Here is a 26,116-nt window from a genome sequence, read left to right as displayed (position 1 = left end):
CCCGGACATCACAGCATCTCGTGCACACTGGGCAGGTTTCAAAAAAAGTTGCAGGAGGCACTTTTCAAATACAATGTATTTTGCATCCTGCTCTATCGACGTACATCTTCAAATGAAAGAAAAAAACAAATTACATTCCAACAATGTGATTTTTTTTTAAACTATTTCTTGCTATAACAAGAGAATAAAGAAGAAATCTACTTACAGAAGTTGTGCTGACTCTGTGACAGTGGTGACGGACTCTGGCTCATGTTGTGTCCTGACTATCAAAGACTTTAAAGGAAACACTTTTCTCCTCCTCCAGTCCCAGACGAGCTTTTTATGCTGGCCTAAAATCCTTCAAAGGTGTTGAAGTCAAAGTTGTGAAAGTGTCCCCAGATGTTGTAAATGGAGCACCTACACTTTTAAATGATACCTCTGTCTGTGTTCCTATAAAAAAAGACCAGAATTTTCAATAAAAAAAAAAAAATAAATAATAATAATAATTTATATATATATTTTTAAAGTAATGTCAAGTTGTTATATTCTGTTATATATTTATTGTCCAACATTCCCAATTTTTCTGATGCATGTCCTTAATTTAATTTCATATGTTGGTAATAATTCAGTGTTTATAAGCCTTTTAAAGAATTTGAACCCAAACTGACTGGGTTTCTAGAGAGCAAAGGTTTTGTGAAAAAAGTGGAAGACTTAAACACAAAGTGTGTAAAATAAACTGTTAAAAGGATTTGATGATCAGTAGTGATAGTATTTTATTCTGTGTTGTCATCATTCAGGTTGGATTTCAGCTTTAATGTACGTTTTTTTTTTAACAAAGCAGCTGGTATTGCAATAGAAACTAGTGGACTGCTGACTCGTTTTCACCCCAAAATGGCGGAAGCACAGAGCTGCTGCTGGGCGCCGGTGTTGCAATGGAACGTTCTATTGAGTTTCACTTCTTGTCAGTTTAAGTTCTTTGATCCGGTTTAGCACCACGTAGTAGGCCTGTTACTTACCTATTACATGTCGTGTGTGAATCGGTGGGCGGGGCTAAACAGGCAGTGATGAAGTAGGCATTGATCATCTTCTGCGGAGGCGTTGCTTGATGCCCTTTGACGTCATAGATCCCCACTTTGAAAAACCTGTCGTTCGCTGGGCCTGAGGTCGACGTCACGCAATCTAAACTCCACCATTTTGGCAGGCCATCAGGAGAGCACTAGTGCGGCTGTAGCATTGGTATCGATAGTGGTCAAACAATAATTTAAAACCAGACATGTTTAGACCTTACAAACCTTACTATTTCAACATGGTGGACAGCTGCTGTGTGCCAGGATGCCAGAACAGGCGGGGGAAAGCAAAGGGGAAATCATTTTATCATATTCCTAATAATCCCGATAGATGACTGAAATGGTTCACTGCAATAAAACGTGCTAACCAACACAACAAAACAACAGATGGTTGTATTTGTATTTTTTTATTTTTTGTCTTTTATCTCAGTATTCCTATAAGTGTTGTATAAGGGGTTTTATGTTTAATAGTAACCCTAAAATGATATGAAAGAGTTTAAAATGTGTTAAATAACTGGGCTGACAGACTATATAAGAATTTTCAGTATAACGTACACATTATTCCACCGGTCACAATTGTGGCCGAACATAAAACACAATTTTTTCACACACATTTCCATAAAAATTTCAAAAAATAATTATTGATTATTTCAAGGGGCAACTAATGACACCTCATTTGGATATTTTTATGTCTGGGAAAAATTTGGGAAACGGGTAAGATTTCATGACATTTATGATGTCTACTGTACTCTATACATTTATTATGATGTCTAATGTATACTATATAGCTATGCTGGCTACCTACAAACAAGGACAGCTAGGGCCGATTACGTTACCTAACAACACAGTTGACTTACCCTTCCAATGATGACGAAGCAGGTTTTAGCCGGCAGACTCCAAAGTTCAATATTCATCACAAAATTAGATTGTGTCCATTTGTACCCCTCCAGACTTTTGTAGGCTTTTAAAGAGTCTCCGGAGTAGGACGAGGGAAAGTTGATGAGGTAGTTGTACATATCAGGATACTGCAGGTCAGAAAAGCTATCCGTTCCTTTATCGATACACGTTAAAAGCACCCCGGGGGCATTATAGGGATCTGTTATGTTTAATCTATTATGTTTTGCCATGTACACGTCTATGTTTTTTTAATTAAAGTGCGCAGTGAACTCTGTTGCCTTGAAACTGATGCTGGCGCCATTCATTTCATATTCGCTCCCAGCTGTCCCTGCCTGCCAGCATGGTGGTGTAAACAGAATGGGTCACGTGACTACCGGAGCTCTATAAAAGCTTTTATTGGACTAACAAGAAAGTTTTCAGTTCTGAAGCTTACAGGATATTCTTATAGTATGATGACCTGTTATATGTCAAAAGCTCAAAGAAAATTTGATTTCTTAGTTCATCACCCCTTTAAAACTTGCCATCTCATCTTTGGACACTGCATTACTCAACACATTTCTAACCTATGAAACTTATTTAAACATAACATTACAAAAATGTGTGAAATATATCACGAAAAAAAACAACAACATGAATTGCTATGTTTGTATGTTAACTCAAACTCTCCCGCCATCTACTTTTAAATTAAAGGGTTAGTTCACCCAAAAATGAAAATGTCATTTATTACTCACCCTCATGCCGTTCCACACCCGTAAGAGCTTCGTTCATCTTCGGAACGCAAATTATTATTGATATTTTTGTTGAAATCCGATGGCTCCGTGAGGCCTACAAAGGGAGCAATGACATTTCCTCTCTCAAGATCCATTAATGTACTAAAAACATATTTAAATCAGTTCATGTGAGTACAGTGGTTCAATATTAATATTATAAAGCGATGAGAATATTTTTGGTGCGCCAAAAAAAACAAAATAACGAATTATTTAGTGATGGCCGATTTCAAAACACTGCTTCATGAAGCTTCGGAGCGTTATGAATCAGTGTGTCGAATCCGCAGTTCGGAGCGCCAAAGTCACGTGATTTCAGCAGTTTGGCGGTTTAACACGCGATCCGAATCATGATTCGACACGCTGATTCATTCAGTGTTGTGAAATCGGCCATCACTATATAAGTCGTTATTTTGTTTTTTTTGGCGCACCAAAAATATTCTCGTCGCTTTATAATATTAATATTGAACTACTGTACTCACATGAACTGATTTAAATATGTTTTTAGTACATTAATGGATCTTGAGAGAGGAAATGTCATTGCTGGCTATGCAGGCCTCACTGAGCCACCGGATTTAAACAAAAATATCTTAATTTGCGTTCCAAAGAAGTCTTACAGGTGTAAAACGGCACGAGGGTGAGTAAGAATTTTCATTTTTGGATGAACTAACCTTTAATGAATCACAAGGATTCGCTGGGTGACATGACCATAAATAATAAAATTACTTCCTTGAAGTGACCATCGTACCCTTAGCTAACAGCCTTGTGGAAGGTCCCTTCATGAAGGGATTCAGTTGTTCACTTTCGTTTGGAAAACCCCTACAAATGACGTCCCCTTCTCGAAGTGCCCTTCAAGGGTGCAAAAACGCCCTTTATTGAATGGCTTAAAATCACTTGACAAGACTTAAAAACATGTGAAAACAATAAAGTTTATTGAGAGAGCAGCATTAGCCCGATTATTAAGATAGGTGGTTATAGTTTTAGGGGGGCTGAGATGACATATTGGGGGGCTAAAGCCCACCTAAAAACGGCCTAGAACAGCCCCTGGATTCAATCAATTTCTGAAGGACAAAATCAACTCCTGCCCTACATTTTCCTCCTTCCAGAAGGATATTTATCACAATAGGGAAGAAAAGACCAGAGCAACTTCCGCTTCATGCCGACTTTAAGCGTTTAGAATGTCCTGCTGTTTATTGATTGAAATACTGCAGCAGGTGCTGCATATTGATCCCAACTTGCATTTTGTTCTCATATTTTTTGTTTTTCTTCTTTTGAAAGGTGATCTAAATATTCATGGCTTGAAACAGAGAGAGAATTGGCAGGCCTGTGCTGCAGATGTTTTGCCCTATAGGTCTCCACACCAGTCATGTGACTGAAAACTATACTGCACTCTATGCCATTAGAATCCGAGTGATCAATGAAATATTGTTGAATTTTCCAATAAAATCTAATATATGTGCATTTCTTAATACAATATCAAGACATTTGGTGGCAAGAACAGTTTTATTTATCAACTTTGTCCCTAAGGACATTAATCATGTCATTAGCCTACCCTGCGGTACAGAGGCCTCCCTCTCAGACTTGGTAATACCACATAGTAGTGGCATTAATGTATTTACAAAGAAATCAAAATGTCAGAAAACAATAAATCACATGCTAATGAATGTGTTTGTTTTCATGCACAAAAACTGCTGACTGATTGTCATGACAACGGCAAGTTTTGTAGCGGCGAACAAAAGTAGCTTTAGAGCGGCCTCTAACAAAAGAAAAGGCAAAATAAAGAGAAAATTTCAAGAGGGATAAATCGCCAGAATAACATCACTATCTTCATCAGCGATACTGATACAAACTCTCATGCATAACAACATTACTTGTAGGCAGGATTCCCATGAATCAGGTAGTATTTTTCAACAACACAACAAGTCGTAATTGCTCATATTTAAACCCCTATGCTGGGAGAATGATAAACAGAATGCATACTGAAAATTTTCTGTTAATTTAGACTGCTCAGTTTTATTTGAGCACATTTTTAACAGCAATGTCTGCCACTGCAACAACAACAACAAAAAAAACTTTTCAGCCAGGAAAGATTTAAAGATGGAGAAGATAAGATAGAAGACAGCAACAGAGTCATTCAATAAAGTTGTGCTTTAGTTCCTTCATACCAGAAGGCTATTCTGGTGCAAATATTATTAAAAAGCAAATGCAACTTCATTGTAAAGCATCAGACTTAACTGTAAAAATGCAGAGGTATGTATCAGTCTTCCTCTCCTTCCATATAGTTTAATTCAACATAATGCATTTAACACATCCTAAAAGCCTGCCTTATCATTATACTGATAAGCATTTAATAATACAATAAATGATTCTTAGCTTGATAATCCAGATATTCTAATAATAATCTTATAATTACATTGATCAGTTTATTGATATATATACATGCAGAACTCAAATTTTTATGGATCATTTACATTGTGTATGCCACCCAGTAGATGACATTGACCACGGCAAAGGTGAAAGGGAAGACAGCGCGAGCGTAGATATCGATGGTGTCGGCGTCAATGGGTTTACACTTGCAGCATTTCTTCTCTTCACTGCTTTCCTTCTGTGCCCGACGGGATTGAGTGCCACGAACCTCGGTCTCTTCGCGCGGCTCTCCAGAAGGGTCAGTGGTCCGCTGGGCCCTGCTTTGCCTGTTTGAGATGAGCAGGCCCTGGTTCATGCCAGTCACAGAGAGCGAAAAGAGAACCATGGCCTGCTTCCCATTTTTCACCATGGACTAAAAAAGAAGATGAGGGGAAAAAGTCACGTTATTTTAAACAATTTAAGCATTCATAAAAAGTCATAGATAGGAATTAACTTTGAACTGTATTCCACTCAAAATTTGTTAAGTTGAATACGGCCTATTGTGGCATTTGATATGAAAAAATAACGTGAATAAAATGATTTAATGCACCCACCCCAGACCTACATAGGTCATATTACATTTCATACAGTTGACTGGTGACAAACATGATGCAGGGCAACAACTCCCTGCATGATGGAGCCTATAGAATGCAGTTAGAATAACACTAAAATTCAAGATATCAGGGGGAAAATGCCCCTGTATGAGGCTTTGTCTCATATTTATATCATATGGTATAGTTAAGCAATATCACACGAGTGCTGTTTTTGTCCCGAATAGCACAAGTGCAAATGTGATATTGATTTTATACAACCGTTTAAAGGTGCAATATGTAAGAATTTTGCAGTAAAATATCCAAAAACCACTAGGCCAGTGTTATATATTTTGTTCACTTGAGTACTTACAATATCCCAAATGTTTCCAACTATTTGTAAATCGTGAGAAAATTGCCATTTTAATCAAGGCTGCAGGACGTGTGAGGAGTCGCCTGTCAATTGCGTCATACCCGCGTTACCCTCGGTTTCCGGTTTTATTTTGTAGAAACCATGGAAACACCAAACACGCTTTAATATATTACATGTTTTAATAGACAAGGGAACAACTGTTTTGACATATTTATAGACAGAAAACTAATTATTGTTATATAGCTCAACACGTTTAGTCTTATGGTTTAAATCTAATTTTCTTGATTTTTTGCGAGTACCATGTTTTACCATGCCTCAGAGAAAAACACTGTTTTGTGAAGTAGCTAACATAGCATAATCAGATGCAGCTTTATTTTTAGTAACAGTAATACAGAATTTTCTCCATCATACAATATGTTTTAAAATTAATTACATGCCATTTATCAACACAAGCCATCGAGCATTTAATATGATATTGTAAAATCAAATCTATCTTACTGCAGTGTGTAACAGTGTCTCACAGCAGCCGCCGAGCGAACGCACAGAGTAACGTTATAACATTTTCAACACTCTCAAATGTATCTAATATGATAAACAGAGCTGTGTTACCTCATACTCATGACCGGAAAAGCGGAAGCGGCGCCGGCGACTGTGGCATAATAAAAGTCCCGCTGCTCGTGAGGCGTGTGTTGCGCAATCGCTCCAGCGGCCTCGTTCAGCTCCCACAACACTCGGTCCTGCTCTGCTTCATAGTACAGTAACGTTAATAATTACATCCATGAACATGATTTCTGTCCAAGTCCTATCATGATTATTTTCCACCAGCTGTGAGGTGAAGACCACATGTCCCAAGATTCCGCGCTTGGGACATGTGGCGTCATCAAGCTACGCCTTTGTTTTGAATAGGCCTCTAGCGACCTCTAGCGGACAGAAAACCTTACATATTGCACCTTTAATAAATAAGAAGTTAATATTGTGTTTTTACTCAATTTTGCCCATTAAAACGTTACCTATAAGCAGAACTGTTTTGCATCTCTGATCAACACACAGCTGTGTTTCTTTTCTGAATGAATCCTCGTACCTCGTATTGAGCAAATCATTCATGTGAACCAACGATTCAATGGCCGTTCATAAAGAGAGCCATTTACTTCATTCCTGAATGAATCAGCGGTTTAAACAAATCGAATGAGTGAATGACATACTCATTTAGACATTTAACGCCACCTACTGGCAGTTTTAGTTTCTTATTTAGTATAATTTCATATTTTAGGGGTAAGTTTGCCCAAAAATGAAAATTCTGTCTATTCAAATTTACCCTCATGTCGTTTCAAACCTATATGACTTTCTTTCTTTTGCGGAACAAAAAAAAAAAAAATATTTTGAAGAATATTGGTAACCAAACTCTTTTGGTCTGTAAATATATCTGAATACCAATTCAGATGCAGCTTCTGGAAAAAAAAAAAAAAAATCATAGCCGTTGTAACCTAAACATTAATGTGTAATAAAAATTCTGTATTGTATATATCTTGCAATGTCTATTTGATGTTTTTTCTCATTTAATACAATAATGACTTTAAATTATTTTGGGGGGTAATTTCTTAGCCAAATTTGATGTGCAATTAATTTGTGATTAATTTGATTAATTAAATGGCACATCGTGTAATTAATTGGATTAAAGGTTTTAATTGCTTGAAAGCCCTACTTGAGATTTAGAATTGAGACTTGAGGCCAGATTTACTAATCAAGGCAAATTAGCGCAAGTCCAATGCCATAAAAGCGCAGACGGGAGTGGAAAGTTTTGCAGGTTGAAACATGCTTTTTTAAATGTTAAATAATGGCACAAAAAACAGTAAATTGACTAACGCAAACCATAGTAAATCATGTTGCATGATTTATTTAAATACTCTCCTCCCATAAATTTTGTGTCTGAAAGGGAAACTCCTACAATTGCATATGCAATAAGGTCAGCTACAAAAATATCTGTGCCACGTATTGTCATCGCTACTTTTTCACTTCATGTCTTTGGTAAATCCTTACAGTAGTTTTCTTAACGCCACAAGAGGGTTGTTAGTAAATCTGGCCCTCAGTGTTCTGAGATGGGTCAGTTACAGCACAAAGTTTCACCCTTTTAAGCAAAATTAATCTTCTTCTTGTACCTCTGTGTTTTTATTCGTCTTGACTTTGGCTTTCTCCTTCTTGCTGTAGTCTGCATTATAGTGAGCAAAAGCGTATTCGATCAAGGCAGCGAAGACAAAGACATAGCAGATCCAGAAATACACGTCCAGAGCTTTAATGGCAGAAGCGCGGGGCAATGATGAACGAGCACTGACCATCAGCGTTGTCATGGTGAGCACCGTTGTGATTCCTAAGTTGAATGGACACACAGAACACCAATATTCATTTATTTATCAGGTTAATTTGTGTGTGATTGTGTTAAATGTTCTCATTTAATTTGACAGATTTTTTAAAAAATTCTTTAGTGAAGTTTACATTTTATAAACTGTAAATGTTATCAAATTAGCACTATTCCCAGCTGACAAAAATATGTTCTAAGAACGTTTTGCTAACATTCCTATTAAGTTATGAAAATGTTATTTCTGCATGTTCTCTGAATGTTTAAAACATCCTGTTTTTAAAAAATGTTTTTTCTTGGTTATGCGAACGTTAAGGGACCATTTCATTCGATTATTCTTCAAACATTATCGGAACGTTACTTTTGAATGTTCTCTGAATGTTCTGAAACAAGTAGTAACATTTAAAAAATGTTACATGAACATCCAACTAAATGTTTAAAAAAAAAAAACGTTCCATGGACGATGTATAAGTAATGTTTTTGTGCTAACATTTTGAGTAGATTATTAAAGATCAGATATTGTCATTGAATGAACATTCTATTAATGTTTCTGGAAGAATGTTTGTTTAAAAATAAGAGAATCTTGCCAGAACATTAACTAAAGTTCTGAGAACGGTTCCCTGTTAGCTGGGTTAACACTTAAACACAGACCTAAAGACACTCTTGCAGGCACAGCTGATTGGCTGATCCAGAATGAAACCCATGACATGGCAACCAGTAGGATGGAGGGCATGTAGGACTGGATGATGTAAACTCCTCGGTTTCGCCTTAGTTGGAATCGTAAGCTGAGACGTGGAAATCTCCCCGCTGTTTCAAGAATGACAATACTTGGCTTTTAAATATGATATAGCTTTTGAGTTAACAAAACTGATTAAAACCATTCAAAATGATAAACAGTTGCCACAGCATTAGCAATTAATATTTTGTTAGAGTTTAGTTATATCAGATATATCAGACAATGTTGATGAAAAGCCTCAAAGCCTCACCGGATTTAAAGTTCAGCAGCTCCGTGACAAAGCGATAATCTGTGATGGTGAACTGGGACAGCTCCAGTTTGTCCAGCCCATGAATGATTTTTTGACTCTCTGACCAGTGATACACAATGTCCTCTGAAGAGTAGCCGTCTGCAAACCCAACAACAGAAAGAAAAAAAGCATTCAGTTTGCCTACAGCTGCACATGACATTTCTATTTGTCTCTGTTCTTATAAGGTTATGTTCATATGAGAACAGGAAAGAAAGGAATATGTAAGAAATCACTAGATATAAATATACAATTTTAGTTAGTCAAAAGCATCATTATCACAGTTTGTTTTTTATGCAGGGATATGTTTTGCTATTGTGGACACTTGCATGATCATTTTAAATGTAGCTCATGAAGTTAAAATGTAATTTTAACGTGTGGGACGAGAAAAGGCAGGCTGAGATGAGGATCTAAGTGTCGTTAAGTTTTAATGAAAAGAACAAAACAATACCAGTAACACGAGAGGCATGACAAACAGAAGCACGAGCAAACAAGCAACCATTACATACACTAATCAACTGACAGAGAACAAGGGAAACACAAGAGGTAATGAGACTAACAAGACACAACTGGAAACAATCAGGGACTCTAAGTAAGAAAACAAAAGTCCAAGAGAGTGGTGGAGCAGAGGTGGAACAGGTGGAGGGATGGAGGGCCAGGCACATGAGGTGGAGGTGGGCCTGGAAACCAAGGGCGGAGCAGAAAGAGCAGGGAGCCAAGGCAGAGCAGGCGAAGCTGAAGGCCACCAAGGTGGAGCAGAAGGAGAAGGAGACAACCAAGGTGGAGCAGGCAGATCTGGAAATCAGTGGTGGCAACAGAGCCGACACAGGGTATAGAGAAAACAGCCTCAATGGCCATGGCAGGGAGCACTGAGAGTTCAGAGTTCCGCAACCATAATGGAGCTGTAGGGGGGGGTCGGGCGGCACAGATAGTTCTGAGACAGCCTCCATGACTGTGGTGGACACCGCTGCCTCGGGGGGAGTCTGTGGGGCCCAGACACACCAAATGGCAGCTGCCATTACTGGGGGCACCGAGGACAAAGGGAAGATCTCCGCTTGGGGGCGCTGAGATCGTAGGGTTAGAGAGTGCTGGGACCACTGGCATCAGCGGTGGATCCACCACAGTGGATACCAGACTTGTCCGCCATGAGACGGATCCAGTGGCTGGGATGTGTTGGCCGGTGCGGTCCGTGGTGAACCAAGCTGTAGCCGTTGGAGCTTGGGCCGTGTAGGAGGTTGCCCCGAACTTTGCATGATTTAAATACTCTCCTCTCATACATTTTGTGTCTGAAAGGGAAACCTCTACAAATGCATATGTAATAAGGCCAGTTGTGCCCATGCCTTTTCATTGCTAATTGTTCACTGTGTGTCTTTAGTAAATCCTGACAGTAGTTTTTTTAATGCCAAAAGAGGGTTTGCGCTGGCGCGAGCTGTTGGTAAATCTGGCCCAATATGACCAAAGAGAATGTCTCGGTTACTCAGTAACCCTGGTTCCCTATGCAGGAAACTAGATGCTGCGTCAGTGGCTGACGCTATATGGGATGCTCCTAGATGTGACATGCACATGGACCAGGTACATGCCAGTCAATTTCGTGGCAAAGCCACTGGAGTTTTACCCTGGAGATTTGACTCCTTGTGCTGGTATCTAATGCCACGTCCAAATTCCTCTTTCCACGACCCACACACATTAATCGAACGTGTCAGACCACAACTTCTGTCTGCGCTAAACCTGGGTTTGGCTGGGCTTTATATAAAAGTGATGAAATATCCATTAAAGTTCTTATAACATTTTATGTATAGTATTTTTAATGTATGACAGGTATTTGAATGGTCAATATATTTGTCCTTGAAGTCTTTAAGCTAGGCAGGACCAGCGGTAAAGAAGTCTTTGGGTTGGGCGGAATCAGTGGAGGAAGGCTGTCATATTCCCCAAGCTCCTCTAAACATCCCACAGGCTCATATGTAGAAGTCGGCTCATACACCTAGTCAGACTGAGCGGCGACTTTCGGCTCCCGGATGGATGTGGCTGCAAGCTCTGGCTCCGCTGTAGGCATGGGCATTGGCTCAGGGTCCTTGGCGGGTGTTAGCGTGGACTCCAGATCTGCGGTGGGCTCAGACTCCTTTTCTGCCATGGGCGAGTACTCTGGCTCTGCAGTGGCCTTTAGTCTCGCGTAGCCGGACCTTCAGACTGACGGCAGAAGGTCTGGACTCTATAGCAGCTTTCATTGGCCAAGGACCACCCAAGAAGGCGTTTGACTGACATGTAATGCAACCAATCACAGTTCATTTTGTTCCACGTCAGGTTTAGGGGCGTGAAAATGAAAGTCAATGTACTACCAATAACAGACCGGCGTGCATCTAATAAATTAATTGCTATAATTAATAAATAAATTGCTAAGGCAATAAATTTCACTGCTAAATCCATCTTATTTCTTTTAGGTCTGGTGTTCTGTCACGCAAATGAGAGGCAAAAGATGACAAAGGTGAAGATTTGAAAGAAAAAAATAGTTATAATATAACAAAATAATATCGCAAAGCAAAGAAACAGCGTGTACTTATACATGAACTCCAGACAATGACTAAACAGAACTGAAGGTATAAAATACACAAGATAACGAACATAATTACAAAAATTTGTGTACTAACAGAGAACATAATGAATCGCCAATATCCAATATCCAACTAATATCCAGTAGAATGGAACACAGGAAAACAGAAACCATGAGAAACAACTTAGGCCCTGTTTACACTAGTGTGTTTTCGTTTTAAAACGGTGTTTTAGAATGAAAACAATCCTTGTCTATACTGCCGTTTCCACAGCGTTTCAGAAACGATCTCCCACTGCACTACACGACCGAAAACTGACGTCACATGACCATTCATGCACACTGGGCATGCGCGTACAAGTGTAAACAGTTGCCTCTTGCGCATGTAGGCAGCTGCAGTATTATAAAATGCAGAGTTTAACTGCACAATGCCCACCAACGGTCTTTACGATCAACCTAGGCTTACGATGCTGTCCAAACATACCACGCCCTCTTTAAAGAATGATCGACTTTTACATACGCCAGGTGACCTGTAAACGTGAAAAACTGTTTCCATTGCAGTTTTTCGAAATATTCCTTTTTCGAATTGCTAGAAAAAACGTTGTGGTATATGGGAGTTTTTGTAAAATTGACGTGTTTCCATTGGGTGTATTTTCAATTCGCAATTTCAATTTGCGCAATTTAAAGGGTAATGGAAACGCGGCTACTGTTTATGCATCTGGCCACTGATGATAAACAAACACTATAAATTAAGATGAACTCACAGCTTTCCAAGTCTAGCATGCATTCCTGTTCATCCATGGGGTATTTGGTGAGGTCCATGTCACATGCAACTGTAGATGTAATTCTGAAAGGGAAAACATCACGATAAACATTTCAAACATGGAGCAGGTCACAGAGGAGAAATTAACCATCTGTTAAGACACTGGAAAGCTTGTAAAATATATGATCCTTTTAAAATGATATTGAACATTCTAGCTTTGCTGTTCTGCCCATTATTGCCAATGCAAAAACTCAAACTAATCTGAAACACATTTAAAACATGCCCACGAACCGACTGCTGTAGAGAATGACTCCATCAGGCTGCAGGCGTATGAGTTTGTTCTCCACAGTAACATCATGAAACCAGGCTGATTTGGCGTTAACAATGAATGTGTCTGGTACCCAGAGTTTGTCTACGAAGCGGCTGTCCAGGCCGAGAGTTTTGTTCGTGTAGTTGTAGGACAGACGGTCATCTCTCCAACTCTGCCGCAGAAATACCGTCATGGTGTATTCCTGTCAACACAAATGCACACAAACAAAACATCTACGGTTTTATGTTGTTGACTTATTGTTGTGTATTGTCCTTATTTACAGACAAGTTTACTTTAAATCAAAAGATAAATAAGCCACTATGCATTACAATGATTTTACTATGGTGTGTACTTGTTCTTCCTAAAACCCCCTTAAAAGTGGTAAAATCAATCATTAATATAGATGATAATAGTAATTATAATTATTATTATAGGAATTATCAGGGCCAAGCACACAAACTGCTGAAATAACCAATTAAAAAAACTTGGAGATGATCTTGGGCAAAATGGTTGAAAAACTATAAAAACAATCAATTGCAATCTTTTGCAAAATGGGTGTCGCTGTGACCAAACTGATGTGGCCACACAGAGCTTGGAGTCAATATGCCAAAACACTGCAGAGATACAGCCTCAGATTCAGTTTGGTACCATGCCATCAAATTAGTTGGTTTGGTCTAGCAACACAAAATAATTTTTGTTAGCATGATCTGAAGATGCATTGACTAATCAACTTGAATTCCATATCTTTTTAACAGCATTATTTTAAGTTTGTGTTTTGTTTTGTAGATTTTTTTTTTTTTTTTTTTTTTAATATAATTGGAAGGTAATATGGGACAGGTTCACATTTTAAGCAATTTTAAGGTGTACACATTTTAGTTTCAGTGATCACAGGTTTTGTAACTTGTGTGACAGTGATAACAGGTGTATTCACTTTTGTTGCTTCGAGTTTCTACCTTGGAGTCTTTAGTTTCATTTAAGTATTTGCTTTTAACTGTTCAGAAGAAGAAATGCTGTACTTGTCAACTAGAAATAATGCTTTTAATAAGAAGTGATAAAATGTTGAATCATTTGACATTTTTATTATATTGCACTGGACTCGCTCCTACTGTTAATTTTACTTTTTATTCTGGAATTGAATCCACTCCAGGGCTCCAGACTGCGCCTAAAACACTCGCATTTGCGACTAAAAATATTAATTTGCAAGTGATATTCTTGCTGAGGTCGCCATTGGCGACCATACAAATTCACACATTATGATTGTAAAATTTGAATGTTATTTGCGTGTTCTGTGACCAGTAGCCTGTCATATCATTTGCTGTGTTGACGTAATTGAATGAGATGCTGCATGTGAAAGTTTCACTGAGTTAGAGTGCCAAAATATGAACGGGTAGGGAAAAATATCACACACCAAACAGACGCCAAAGAACTATCACTGATAAAAGCCGACTGTGTTGTCGCCTGCGTTGGTGCAAAAAAGCTGCATTTGAACACATCGTTCTGCTCCTGCGTAAAGGAGACAACTACCTATTTCTTCATACAAATTCGTGAGCGCTGCACTTTTTAAATTCAAAAGATGGTGCTGTTGCGCGTTCTTCAGGCTCTCGCAAAAGTGCTTCAGAGCAGCTCACATTCAATGATTAGCGCACATTTGTCAACTGATTGCTTATGAACTAATGCTGATCAATTATGACAAAGTTTACTTTATATTATTTATATTGTAATGTGCTGTAAACGGTTGTAACGATTTTTTGAACTTGAATGAGCAGCAAAGGTAAAGTGCAAACATTTCAAAATAAGAGTCCCGCTGTATTTCGGCCTGTTCATTTATCAAAGTCAAGCAGTATGTATATCAGTTTCCCCTGTTATTTGGTTACACAAACCAAATGTAATATATTTATTTCCATATATTTATATTTATTTTCATTTGATACAAAATAAACTGTGAAGGAAGGAAAGTCTAAGAATCTTAGTCTAAGTCTAAGCGTTAGATTTTACTAAGCATCAGGGTTAACTAAAACCATTAAAAACACATTTTTTCATTGCTTGAAATAAATGTAGTACTGAAATAAAAATGTATACAAACTAAACAGACACGTTTAAAAACAACAAAGAATAAAAAAAAAAAAAATTAAAAAAAAAATTAACTTGAAAAATGAAAGCAGAAAATGTAAAAATCTATTCGGATTCAAAATATTAACAAAAACCATAACAGTATTAAGTGAAAATAGTGACATTCATTTCCCAGAAAAATCACAAGATGAAAAAGCTGAAACTGTAAAGGGGAGATATACAAACACAGCAAGATGATTAGAAGTAAGTGATTTAAAAATTTAAGTTCACTGTTGTGTGGCTCTTTAAAAAAATTATTTGCCGCCTGTTTTTTCCCCCTATAGGAGCCAATGGCTCCTTAATGAACTTTTTTTTTGTCTGGAGCCCTGCACTCCATTTGGAAAAGGAAATATATATTTAAAGGATAATTTTAGCAAATGCAAAACTTGAAATTAGTTACATTAATGACAAAAATATAACTGTCCAATACAATAACCATACAAATCCAATATAATAAACCATAAATGTGAACATTACCATGTTGGCTTCTGAGATATGGTCAATACTGGCTACTTCAATAGCCATGGAGACATTCACTGGGGGTCCTGTGAAGAGACGTGTGAGAAAATAAAATAAATTATCCATCTTCATCTAAATCAGTGGTTCTCAAATTTTTCTCAAAAACATCCCCCTCTACCCCTAAACCTTTAAAAGAAATCCCCTCCCCCCCCTTCACCGTGTCTATACCTGATGCGAGTGGCGCAACATGACACGACTAAATACAACAGTACCCATTATAATCAGTGATTCTGTTTACACTGGATGCAGTGCGATGCGACACGACAAATCCCAGACAGTAAACTGATTCCCGTTCTATTTATGGCATACTGTCCTTCTGACACAAAGAACAAATGGATCTGCAGCGGTCGCGTCCAGTGTAGACAGCTTATATATATATTAGTCTTGTCCTTGTCCCTGGACAGAACTGTGTGAGAGGAGAGAAGATGCAAGAGTTGAACCGGGTCAGGAAAGACCTCTAGTCAGGACTCGAACTCGGATCACCTGAAGCGATATATGGCTCTGACATGAATGTCATGACTGAAGGTGCCTCAATATAAAAATTTGGTAGCGACCGAGGACCTTTAATGCCTGGTTTATGCTTGATGCACATGGACATCTAATTACATATTAATATTTCACATTCATTGTTCTGGTTTGACTGATGAGCTCTTGCAATAATAAGCTAGTGTGCGGTTTGAATATAGTTTCATAAATAGCCAACAAGATAAAGGCTAACCGGCCATGTTGAGTATCAGTGGGTAATAGGGTTGTAACGGTATGAGATTTTCACGGTATGATAATCATCTCAAAAAATATCACGGTATACGGTATTAAACAATCAATTATTATTATTATCATCATCAGTTAAAATGACCAATTCAATTTTTTGGAGTTGAACAAATGCTTCATTATAACAAACAAAATCATTTATTTGTTTTGTTTATTCAGATTTCAATAATCAAAAACATATAATCAATTAAATTTAATAACTGATTAATTTAATAACATATTTAACATTAGTAATTTATTAAAATTCAGAAATTCTGGTTTGACTTAATTCTTCTGTATTTTATCATTTAATACACATATACTATCAAAAATGGTGGTAATGAAATGAATACATGAAACCTTAATTTAATTAATGTTTTAAAACTTTTTCATCCTTTTATGTTTTGGCAAAGTGCTGCAAAACAGAGATTTACTAAATTAAAACATGGACAAAAAATATATTCCTTAAATAATGTTTTAATAAATTTTATTAGGCTATTACTATTATTTTAAGAAATACATTAGTCAATTTCTTCGAGTTAAAAATCGGACTTATTTTGACGGGCTGTAGTGAAGTGCTTTGAGTTTCAGAGTGTATTTGACAATGCTTTTCTCAAATAAAATGATTAAATGCTCATTGAGCGTTTTCTCACAGCAGCCTTGGATATGTTTTCGTGTTCATGTCCTCCGATAGTGAGACGGCAAACACTGAAAACAATATGAGCGTCGCGCCTACTTGAGTATGTAGTACACGAAACGACGCCGATCATTCACACAGAGACACGCAAAACAAACCGATATTTTTATACAGCAGTCTTTTTGCGCTTTAATATTCACAGACCCTAGACCATGTCGCGATTTGATCTATTGTAGGCTACAGCTCTGCTTTCGTTTTATTCATCAATCCGTCAAATCGCGCATTTTGTGACATCTGCGTTATACTGTAAAGTCTATTTTCATGACTGGATTCCGGGATTCCCTCTGCATCACGGAAATCATACGCCTTAAGTTATAAATGGGACATACCTGCATCTGCACGGATGGTGTTCTTGAATATAGGCGATTAGGCGAACATGTTCGATGTTTTTCCTTCTTTTGCAGCTACTTTGCGTCCACATTTTTGCATACTGGATATCTATCCTCGAGGACAACATAAGTATTCCCATACTGCAAATTTTAACTTATTTTTCGACATGCAGCAGCCTCTGTCTCTGACATTTTCTTCACTGTGTGTGTCTTGTCAAGTGGAAAGTTGTTGCATATGCGCAGGTGAGATTCTGTCTTTTTTCCCCCCCAATACCGATAAGCAAATGTACACGATATGATAATCGTATGTGTGCATACCGTGATATACCGCCATACCGGTATATCGTTACAACCCTAGTGGGTAACAGTTCAGTATATTGTATATAGTCTGTCTGCTTTCTGTACTATACAAAGCACAACCCAAGTTACATCTCCCACAAAGACAAAAATGATGAATGTCATGAAACAATGTTTTCGAGTACATTCATTTTATGGTTTATGTATGAAATGTTTGTAAGGCAAAAATCACATTAATGTTATGAAATAACAGCTATTAGTGACACGTACAATACATCATAAATTCAAATACAAACCTATTGTATCGCAAATAAAGCTACAAAACCTACCCCGACACTAAACCTAATCATTCCCCATCAATAAAATTAACAATGACTGTAAACACTTTTAAAAATAATAGTTACAAAAAGGCAATGCAATAAAAGAATTTTTGGTTCCCCAAAGAATCTTTCAGTGAGCACATTTATATCTTTGTGTGAAGAACATTTTAATAAGGCAGTGGCTATTTGCACAAGTGTAAATAGCATATTTTCTTAGCAATAGATGCTATTTACACTAAGTGAAAATAGTGATATATTCTATTTACACTAAAAGTAGTAGTTCTTTGCAATAAGTGCAAATAGTTGTTAGATGCTATTTATACTTATAAATAGAGGTAAATACTATTTGCACCTCAGTATTGTTGTACTATTAAATGGATGCCACCTTATTGAGACAATAAAGCCTTCCCTACGCCTACCCCTAACCCTACCTGATAAATATTATATATGTGATAGGGAAAAGGAAGAGGAGCAAGTTCGGCAAAAGGCGCATTTGAACCGGCAGGCAGTTGCATAAACATAGACACTGTTAAAGGGTTAGTTCACTCAAAAATGAAATTTCTGTCATTAATTCCTCACCCTCATGTCGTTCCACACCCGTAAGACCTTCATTCATCTTCAGAACACAAATTTTTTGATAAAATCCAAGAGGTATATGACTCGTCCATGGACAGCAATATAATCAACACTTTCAAGGTCCAGAAAGGTGCTAAAGACATCATTAAAACAGTCATGTGACTGCAGTGGTTCAACCTTAATGATATGAAGAGACGAGAATACTTTTTATGCGCAAAAATAAAACAAAAATAACTACTTTATTCAACAATCTCTTCTCTTCTGTGTCATTCTGATACGTTGTTTATGTCCAGGTTTTACGTCAGAACGCTGACTCATTATTGGCTGGCTCCTGCGTCAGCTGATCACGTGATTAGCTTTGGCCAATACTGAACGAAGGTCTTACGGGTGTGGAACGACATGAGGGTGAGTAATAAATGAATTATTTTTGGGTGAACTAACCCTTTAAGACTGTGTCTAACTAGTAGTTAGCCAAACTTTTGGATTTAAATTAGACCAATCTTTTTATGTAACTGACTTTAAAAAGTTATGACCAGTCTTGAAGAAAACAAAAAACAAAAACTAACTTGTAAGATTAGTCTTTGCTCAGTTTTTGCAACTGGCCACGGTGAATTCCACCAGCTGTGATCTCTTCTCAACTACAGTCTCATCCGACACTCAGTTCAGTTCAAGGATCTCTCTCCTAAAGAGCTGATGATCTGAATCAGGTGTGAAGAGCGCAGCTGAGAACCACTGATCTATTTAATATGACCAGTATGCCTTCTTACTAAAAATAGACTAGAAATTAGGGCGCTGTTTTGGCAGGAATGCTTAGTGTGAGGTTTGTTCTGCAGAGGGAAAAAAGCTAAATATTGATGGTTGAGCAGTGTAGTGCAATCCAACGTGATGATCTGTAGATGTCAAACTCACCTCCGATCCCTGGGCGAAAGTTTCGAGCATAACCTTTCATTAGATCATCCAGATTAGGCAACCAGGATATTTCAATGTCTGTGCCTACATAGTCACCAATATCACTCAGCATGGCCCTGTGGGACAAAACATAAACAAATGTACTTTACTTTCTCTAGATAACAGTTTCTTTCAGGATTCTTTGATGAATAGAAAGTTCAAAAGAACAGCATTACTTTTGAATGGTAGTGTATGCATCCTTTCTGAATAAAAGTATTAACTTCTTTCAATTAAAAAAAAAAAAAAAAAAAAAAAATTCTGACCCCAAACTTTTGAACGGTAGTGTATGATGTTACAAAAACTTTCTATTTCAGATAAATATACATATGAGAAAGACTGTCTCAGTTGACATGCACAACAACATTCTGCTTGGGAGGATTCATCGCTCAATGTATGCAAGACATGGCCTTGTACAATTCAAAGTAATGCATTGGTCTAAACAAAAACTCCAGATTTGAAGGGTCTGTATCTGGAAATATCTTGAGTTTTTGTTTAGACCAATGTAACCGATGTGATCGCTGTGGGCTTGAGCTCATATGTTCTGGAGCTGCCCAAAGTTATCAAACTACTGGAACAGTGTTTTTCTGTCTTTATCAAGAATATTGCATAGGCCTACTGATTTAGATCCCTTGATGGCTGTTCTTGGAAGTGTAGTATCTAATATTAACATTAAAAACAGTGAGGAACGTAGCAGCAGATACTTTAAGTCCTGTAGGTTACGAGGTGGGGCCTCCATGGATCGGACTTGTTTGTTCAGCACATCCCACAGATGCTCGATTAGATTGAGATCTGGGGAATTTGGAGGCCAAGTCAACACCTCAAACTCATTGTTGTGCTCCTCAAACCATTTCTGAACCATTTCTGCTTTGTGGCAGGACACATTATCCTGCTGAAAGAGGCAACAGCCAACAGGGAATACCGTTTCCATGAAAGGGTGTACATGGTCTGCAACAATGCTTAGGTAGGTGGTACGTGTCAAAGTAACATCCACATGGATGGCAGCACCCAAGGTTTCCCAGCAGAACATTGCCCAAAGCATCACACTGCATCCATTGCTCCGTGGTCCAGTTCTGATGCTCACGTGTCCACTGTTGGCTCTTTCGGCGGTGGACAGGGGTCAGCATGGGCACCCTGACTGGTCTGTGTCTATGCAGCTCCATACGCAACAAACTGTGATGCACTGTGTATTCTGACACCTTTCTATCAGAACCAGCATTAACTTCTTGAGCAATTTGAGCTACAGTAGCTCGTCTGTTGGATCGGACCACACGGACCAGCCTTCGCTCCCCACGTGCATCAATGACCCTTGGCCGCCCATGACCCTGTCGCCGGTTCACCACTGTTCCTTCCTTGGAGCACTTTTGAAAGACACTGACCACTGCAGACCGGGAACACCCACAAGAGCTGCAGTTTTGGAGATGCTCTGACCCAGTCGTCTAGACATCACAATTTGGCCCTTGTCAAACTCTCTCAAATCCTTACGCTTGCCCATTTTTCCTGCTTCTAACACATCAACTTTGAGGACAAAATGTTCACTTGCTGCCTAATATATCCACCCACTAACAGGTGCCGTGATGAAGAGATGATCAGTGTTATTCACTTCACTGTCAGTGCTCATAATGTTATGCCTGATCCGTGTATAGTGTGTTTTCATTTAACAATACTAGCATGAAGATTAAACATAATAAATTTGAAAAAGAAAGCTGCACCAACACACTCAAATCTAAAGAGGGATGTAATAAAACATTTGGAGCTAGAGAAAGTGTAATTATCCCTGAAAAATGAAATAAATAATGATATCATATAATTAAACAAAGAACATCATATGTATTGCTTGCCCAACACTATGTAAAGTATGCACTACTACAATAGCTAAGATACAAACTCTACATAAAAAATTATCAAAGATTTTAAAAAAAACAAAGTCAGAGAAAGTAGCATGTTATACCGTACTACAAGCTGCATGGAAAAAGTATTTATATTTTTGGTTGTGCAAAACATTAAAAATAGTTGTAGGTGTTCAGATATCTTTAAAAGAGCCATTACAAATTAAATTATATTGTCATTATAGTGTAACTCTTATTGTGTGTTTTTTATTATTATTTCTTGGATGAAACAGCAATTATATGTATAATCAATGGTCAATTACCAGCATTGACAACATAAAGCTGTCACTGCAGCAAAATATTTGCACTTATTTGCAGCATATTCATTTGTATGGAAGCCTGTTTCCACCACTAAATAAAAATACAAAAAAGGTCTGCACTCTGAAGCACTTTAATCATGGTACACAGGAGATAAGAGGACAAACGTTTCGGCTCTTGGCCTTCGTCAGTGTAACAATTTCACTCGCTCTCAATAATAATATAGAAAATGCACTACAAATCCTCAGGTGATCATGATCATAATTAAAGCAATCAGATAATCAGTCCACAGACTCCAGTTTAAGTCCATCTGAAACAACAAATCACAATTAAGGACAATACTAAGAATGATCACATCTGGCAAAAAATAAAAATAAATAAATAATAAATATAATAACAACAACGGCAACCACATGAAAGGTATAACTCTGAAAAAGAGACAAATAATTCCCAGGACTCCAGAATAGCTCCATCAAAAAACAACAACAACAACAAAAACAACAATAACACATCAGGCGTTCATAAACATTGTACCCCCAAAAAAATAAATGAATAAAATAATAATAATTATAACAAGAAAGATCGTAATCTTCATTTAAACCTACAGGAGACATGGTTTTTAAATTAAACATCCAAAAAGCTTCTCTTCTCAAGAGTTTATTATCAATATCACCACGGCGGGAGTGAGTTGTTCAATACGATGATTAAACTCAATGAAATGTCTCGCAATCGGAGAGGTTACGTCATGTCTGCGAATGGCTGATTTATGTTCACTTACTCGAATCCTCAAAGGTCTTGATGTTTTTCCAACATGGCAATGGACATGGGCATTGGAGTATAAATCACATTCTTACTTGAACATGTTATACATGATTTTAAATGAAATACTCTTTGTGTGGAAGAGCACGAGAAACTTTTACATTTTTAAAATTGAACATGATGTACAATTTCGACATGGAAAACAACCTTGTATGTATGCTTTTTTGTCATCACATATGACATCTGACCTGACTAACATGTTCGACAAATTTTCTAAGTGAACATTGGAGAATGTTTAAAGACGTCTTGTAATGACGGATCTGAAGCCAGAATAAACCAATATTTATTAACAATGGATTTTATCTGGTAACTTTGTTTAGTATAAGTAAGAATATAATTTACTGAAAACGGCTTTTTTTTTGTTTTCTTTGGTCATTATTTAATAATTGACTTCTTATGGAACTTTATGGAACGCTGATTTAAACCAAGTATCCTCTTGAGCTAAAGCGATTGCTGAGAATTTCAGATTGTTCATCAAATTCTTCTTCTGAAGCGCAAATGCGTCTTAATCTATAGAGTTGGCTTAAAGGTAAACCTTTTTTCAACGGTAACGGATGATGACTATCAGCGGAAAATAAAGTATTCTTATCTGTTGGTTTTCGAAATACCGCGGTGGAGACAGTATTGTTGATTTTGGATATCAAAACATCTAAAAAGTGAATAGAAGACAAATCTTTTTCCACTGAACATGTGATAGAGTCTAATCTGGAGTTCAAAAACAAAACAAAATTAAGCAGCTCCTCTTCACTTCCCCTCCAAACAGTCGTCGATGTACCTTGCCCAGTACTTGATGCAGTGCCCAAAACGCTTCTTAATTGTGATTTGTTGTTTCAGATGGACTTAAACTGGAGTCTGTGGACTGATTATCTGATTGCTTTAATTATGATCATGATCACCTGAGGATTTGTAGTGCATTTTCTATATTATTATTGAGAGTGAAATTGTTACACTGATGAAGAGCCGAAACGTTTGTCATCTTATCTCCTGTGTACCATGATTAAAGTGCTTCAGAGTGCAGACCTTTTTTGTATTCTTACATTGATATATAGGTCTCAGCACCTAACTAGCTGGGAAAGCGTGGTGAATGCTTTGATTGGCGCCACTAAATAAAAAAATAAAAACAGTAATTGTGACTTTTTATCTCACAATTCTGACTTTTTTCTCACAATTGCTGAGAAAAATTCTGAGATATAAACTCGCAATTGCATGATATAAAGTCACAACTGTAAGAAAAAAAGTCAGAATTGCAGAATTGAATTCTTTTTATCTCGCAATTGTGACTTTTTATCTCAGAATTCTGACTTTATAACTCGCAATTGTGAGAAAAAAGTAAGAATTCTGAGATAAAAAGTTGAAAATGTCAGATAAAAAGTCACAATTTTGAGATAAAAAGTCACAATTACGGTTTTTATTTTTTTATTTAGTGGCGGACACGAGCTTCCATACATTTGGTTAACCAAAGGGTTTATAGTTAACTTTTAAAAAGATGGAAAAAAAATATGAAATTCTGTGAAGTGAAATAAAAAGGCAATGGCTTCTGTTGTATCTTTTAGTTATTCATAGGAAAGCATTCACTTTTTTAAAGATTTAATCCATACCCATTATTTTTAATGATCATTTATGTTACATTTTTGGGGTATTTTATGGTAATTTTTTGACTGCCTTTTGTGTCCCATGGCAAATTAAACAACAGGGTGAACATGTTTGAGTGTTTTGATAACAGCATACAGTATTGTGATGAACATTCCTGCTGTAAAAATATAAATATATAACCTGAAAAAAAAAAAAAACAATATGACTTATTACATACATTAAAACAATCTTTTTCACAACGTGAAAAGAAAAATAGCCTACAACATAGTTGTGTTTGTTGGGATGGTCCTAAAATAGGCGTGTATAGATTAGGCCTATAAATATGTTCACATTTTTGATCTGAAGATGTGAACTACAGTCATGTTTTCGTTAGATTCATCCTCCAAAAGTAATAAGTAATAAGTGGACTGAACACAAGGGGGCAAAAGACCCTATAATGTGTTGACATGCTTCTACAAGTGAGCTGAACTGTGAACTGCACATCAGTCTGAAGGCAGAGACGGGTGTATGTGCGTGTACAAATACATACATGCACCTTTTAGTCTGTAAGAACAAGAGCACCTCACGGAAATGTACAGAATGTTTATGATAGCATTAAATCTATACATAACCACAACGATCTATTTATAAACCAAAGGACGCGCACGTGAAAAACTGCCCCTTTCCAAGCAACAACGTGAATATGAGATATAAGCTGTATGTGAATATATAATGATAAGCAGGCGCTCTACAGATACAATAACCTTTTACTCAATATGTTTATGATGTCCACGAGAATGAAGACTTTTAGCTAAAATTATAGTCAAATCTACATGTTTAACATTAAGCTTGTCATTCAACAACGGGTATACTCCTTTCTGTGTCGTGTTGAAGGCTTATGCATATGATGAAGCTCTGAACCTCACTGGAAATATCAACCTAAAAGATGGATGTTCACAGATCAGATGCGTTCATTCACGTTTTGATCAAGATTTTACTCAATGAGCAATATACTGAAAATCAAATAAACTGCGCTCTGTACTCAGAGATATGTGTGCGCGTGTATGGATGTGTCTGCAGCATCCTCATCCTCATCCTGAGGTGAAGGACACGCGCATCTCACCTGCTCATTCTGTTCCCCCCGATGAACACAAACCAGAAGATCGTCACGGCGAAACTCAATGCATCCATTTTGCGCAAAGATGGTTCGGACTGAAAGCAGACGGGCAGATTCAAATATCCCGGTTTTAACCGCCTCTTGGGAGAATCGCAGGTAAATTATGATCCAAAAAATGATCCATATTTTAGCCTGTGTCTTATCCCGACTGCGGAGAAAACGACACACAAATTTCGCTCTCAGAGATCTCTCTCACCCTCTCTAAAGTCTGAACCATCACGAGGTCCGTTAAACCGTTTCTCGAACGAATCGTTCTTATGAGTCGGCTCGTTTGAATGATTCTGTCGAATTGGCCAACCGATTCGTGAATCTCTCGACTAGCCTATAGACACAACTGCTTAGTACTTACTGAATGCTATACAGCTACGGTATACTGGCTACTATATATATAAAAAAAACTTTCCTTACACTTTGCAGTGACATCTCTTCTCTGACGACTCTCCCCTCAAGCAACCTAACGTCACCTGTCACATGACATCGCAGCAATAGCAAACCGTATATAAGCCATTCTACAGGATTGCTGCAAACTGCCGTCCCACAGCCAAAAAACACGTTTAAAAAACATTTAAGTATATTTAAGTATTCACATTTTAGATGCTTACCAAGATCCTTCTATTATCTATTGAATCTCACAATAAAATTAAAAATATCAGTAAGCTTAATATATATAAAATCATCATTTATTGGGTACTTTCAATTGGGAGGTGGATGTCCCTACCCTAAATTTCAACTTGTGAAAATGATATTGAAATGATTTTTGCAATTTTTTCATTGTTGTTAAAAAATTATATATTTAAAAAGTGGTTATTAAAAAAAATATATATATATATATTTAAATCATGAAACTTTA

At 37.3% G+C, this 26,116-nt stretch overlaps 1 protein-coding gene across 3 annotated transcripts; it reads right to left on the bottom strand.

Moving 5' to 3' along the window:
- Positions 1-3,618: 3,618 nt before the first annotated feature.
- gabrd (gamma-aminobutyric acid type A receptor subunit delta) lies at positions 3,619-25,695 on the bottom strand. Of its 3 annotated transcripts, none has more exons than XM_051904223.1 (9): positions 25,675-25,695; positions 19,516-19,631; positions 15,596-15,663; positions 12,991-13,211; positions 12,701-12,783; positions 9,356-9,493; positions 9,021-9,176; positions 8,173-8,381; positions 3,619-5,486 (listed from the first exon to the last, which is right to left on the bottom strand). In XM_051904223.1, exons 2-9 carry the CDS (start codon positions 19,625-19,627, stop codon positions 5,175-5,177), a joined length of 1,299 nt encoding a protein of 432 aa, XP_051760183.1. In that variant the 5' UTR covers positions 19,628-19,631; positions 25,675-25,695; the 3' UTR covers positions 3,619-5,174. The 3 variants fall into 3 exon arrangements, with proteins under 3 accessions (XP_051760183.1, XP_051760182.1, XP_051760185.1); XM_051904222.1 differs by lacking the exon at positions 25,675-25,695 and adding an exon at positions 25,213-25,614; XM_051904225.1 differs by lacking the exons at positions 19,516-19,631; positions 25,675-25,695 and adding an exon at positions 18,610-18,871.
- Between the last annotated feature and the right edge of the window lie 421 nt (positions 25,696-26,116).

Source organism: Ctenopharyngodon idella, chromosome 8, assembly GCF_019924925.1.
Source record: "Ctenopharyngodon idella isolate HZGC_01 chromosome 8, HZGC01, whole genome shotgun sequence".
Taxonomy (NCBI): Eukaryota; Metazoa; Chordata; class Actinopteri; order Cypriniformes; family Xenocyprididae; genus Ctenopharyngodon; species Ctenopharyngodon idella.
This window is presented reverse-complemented; position numbering and strand designations above follow the sequence as displayed.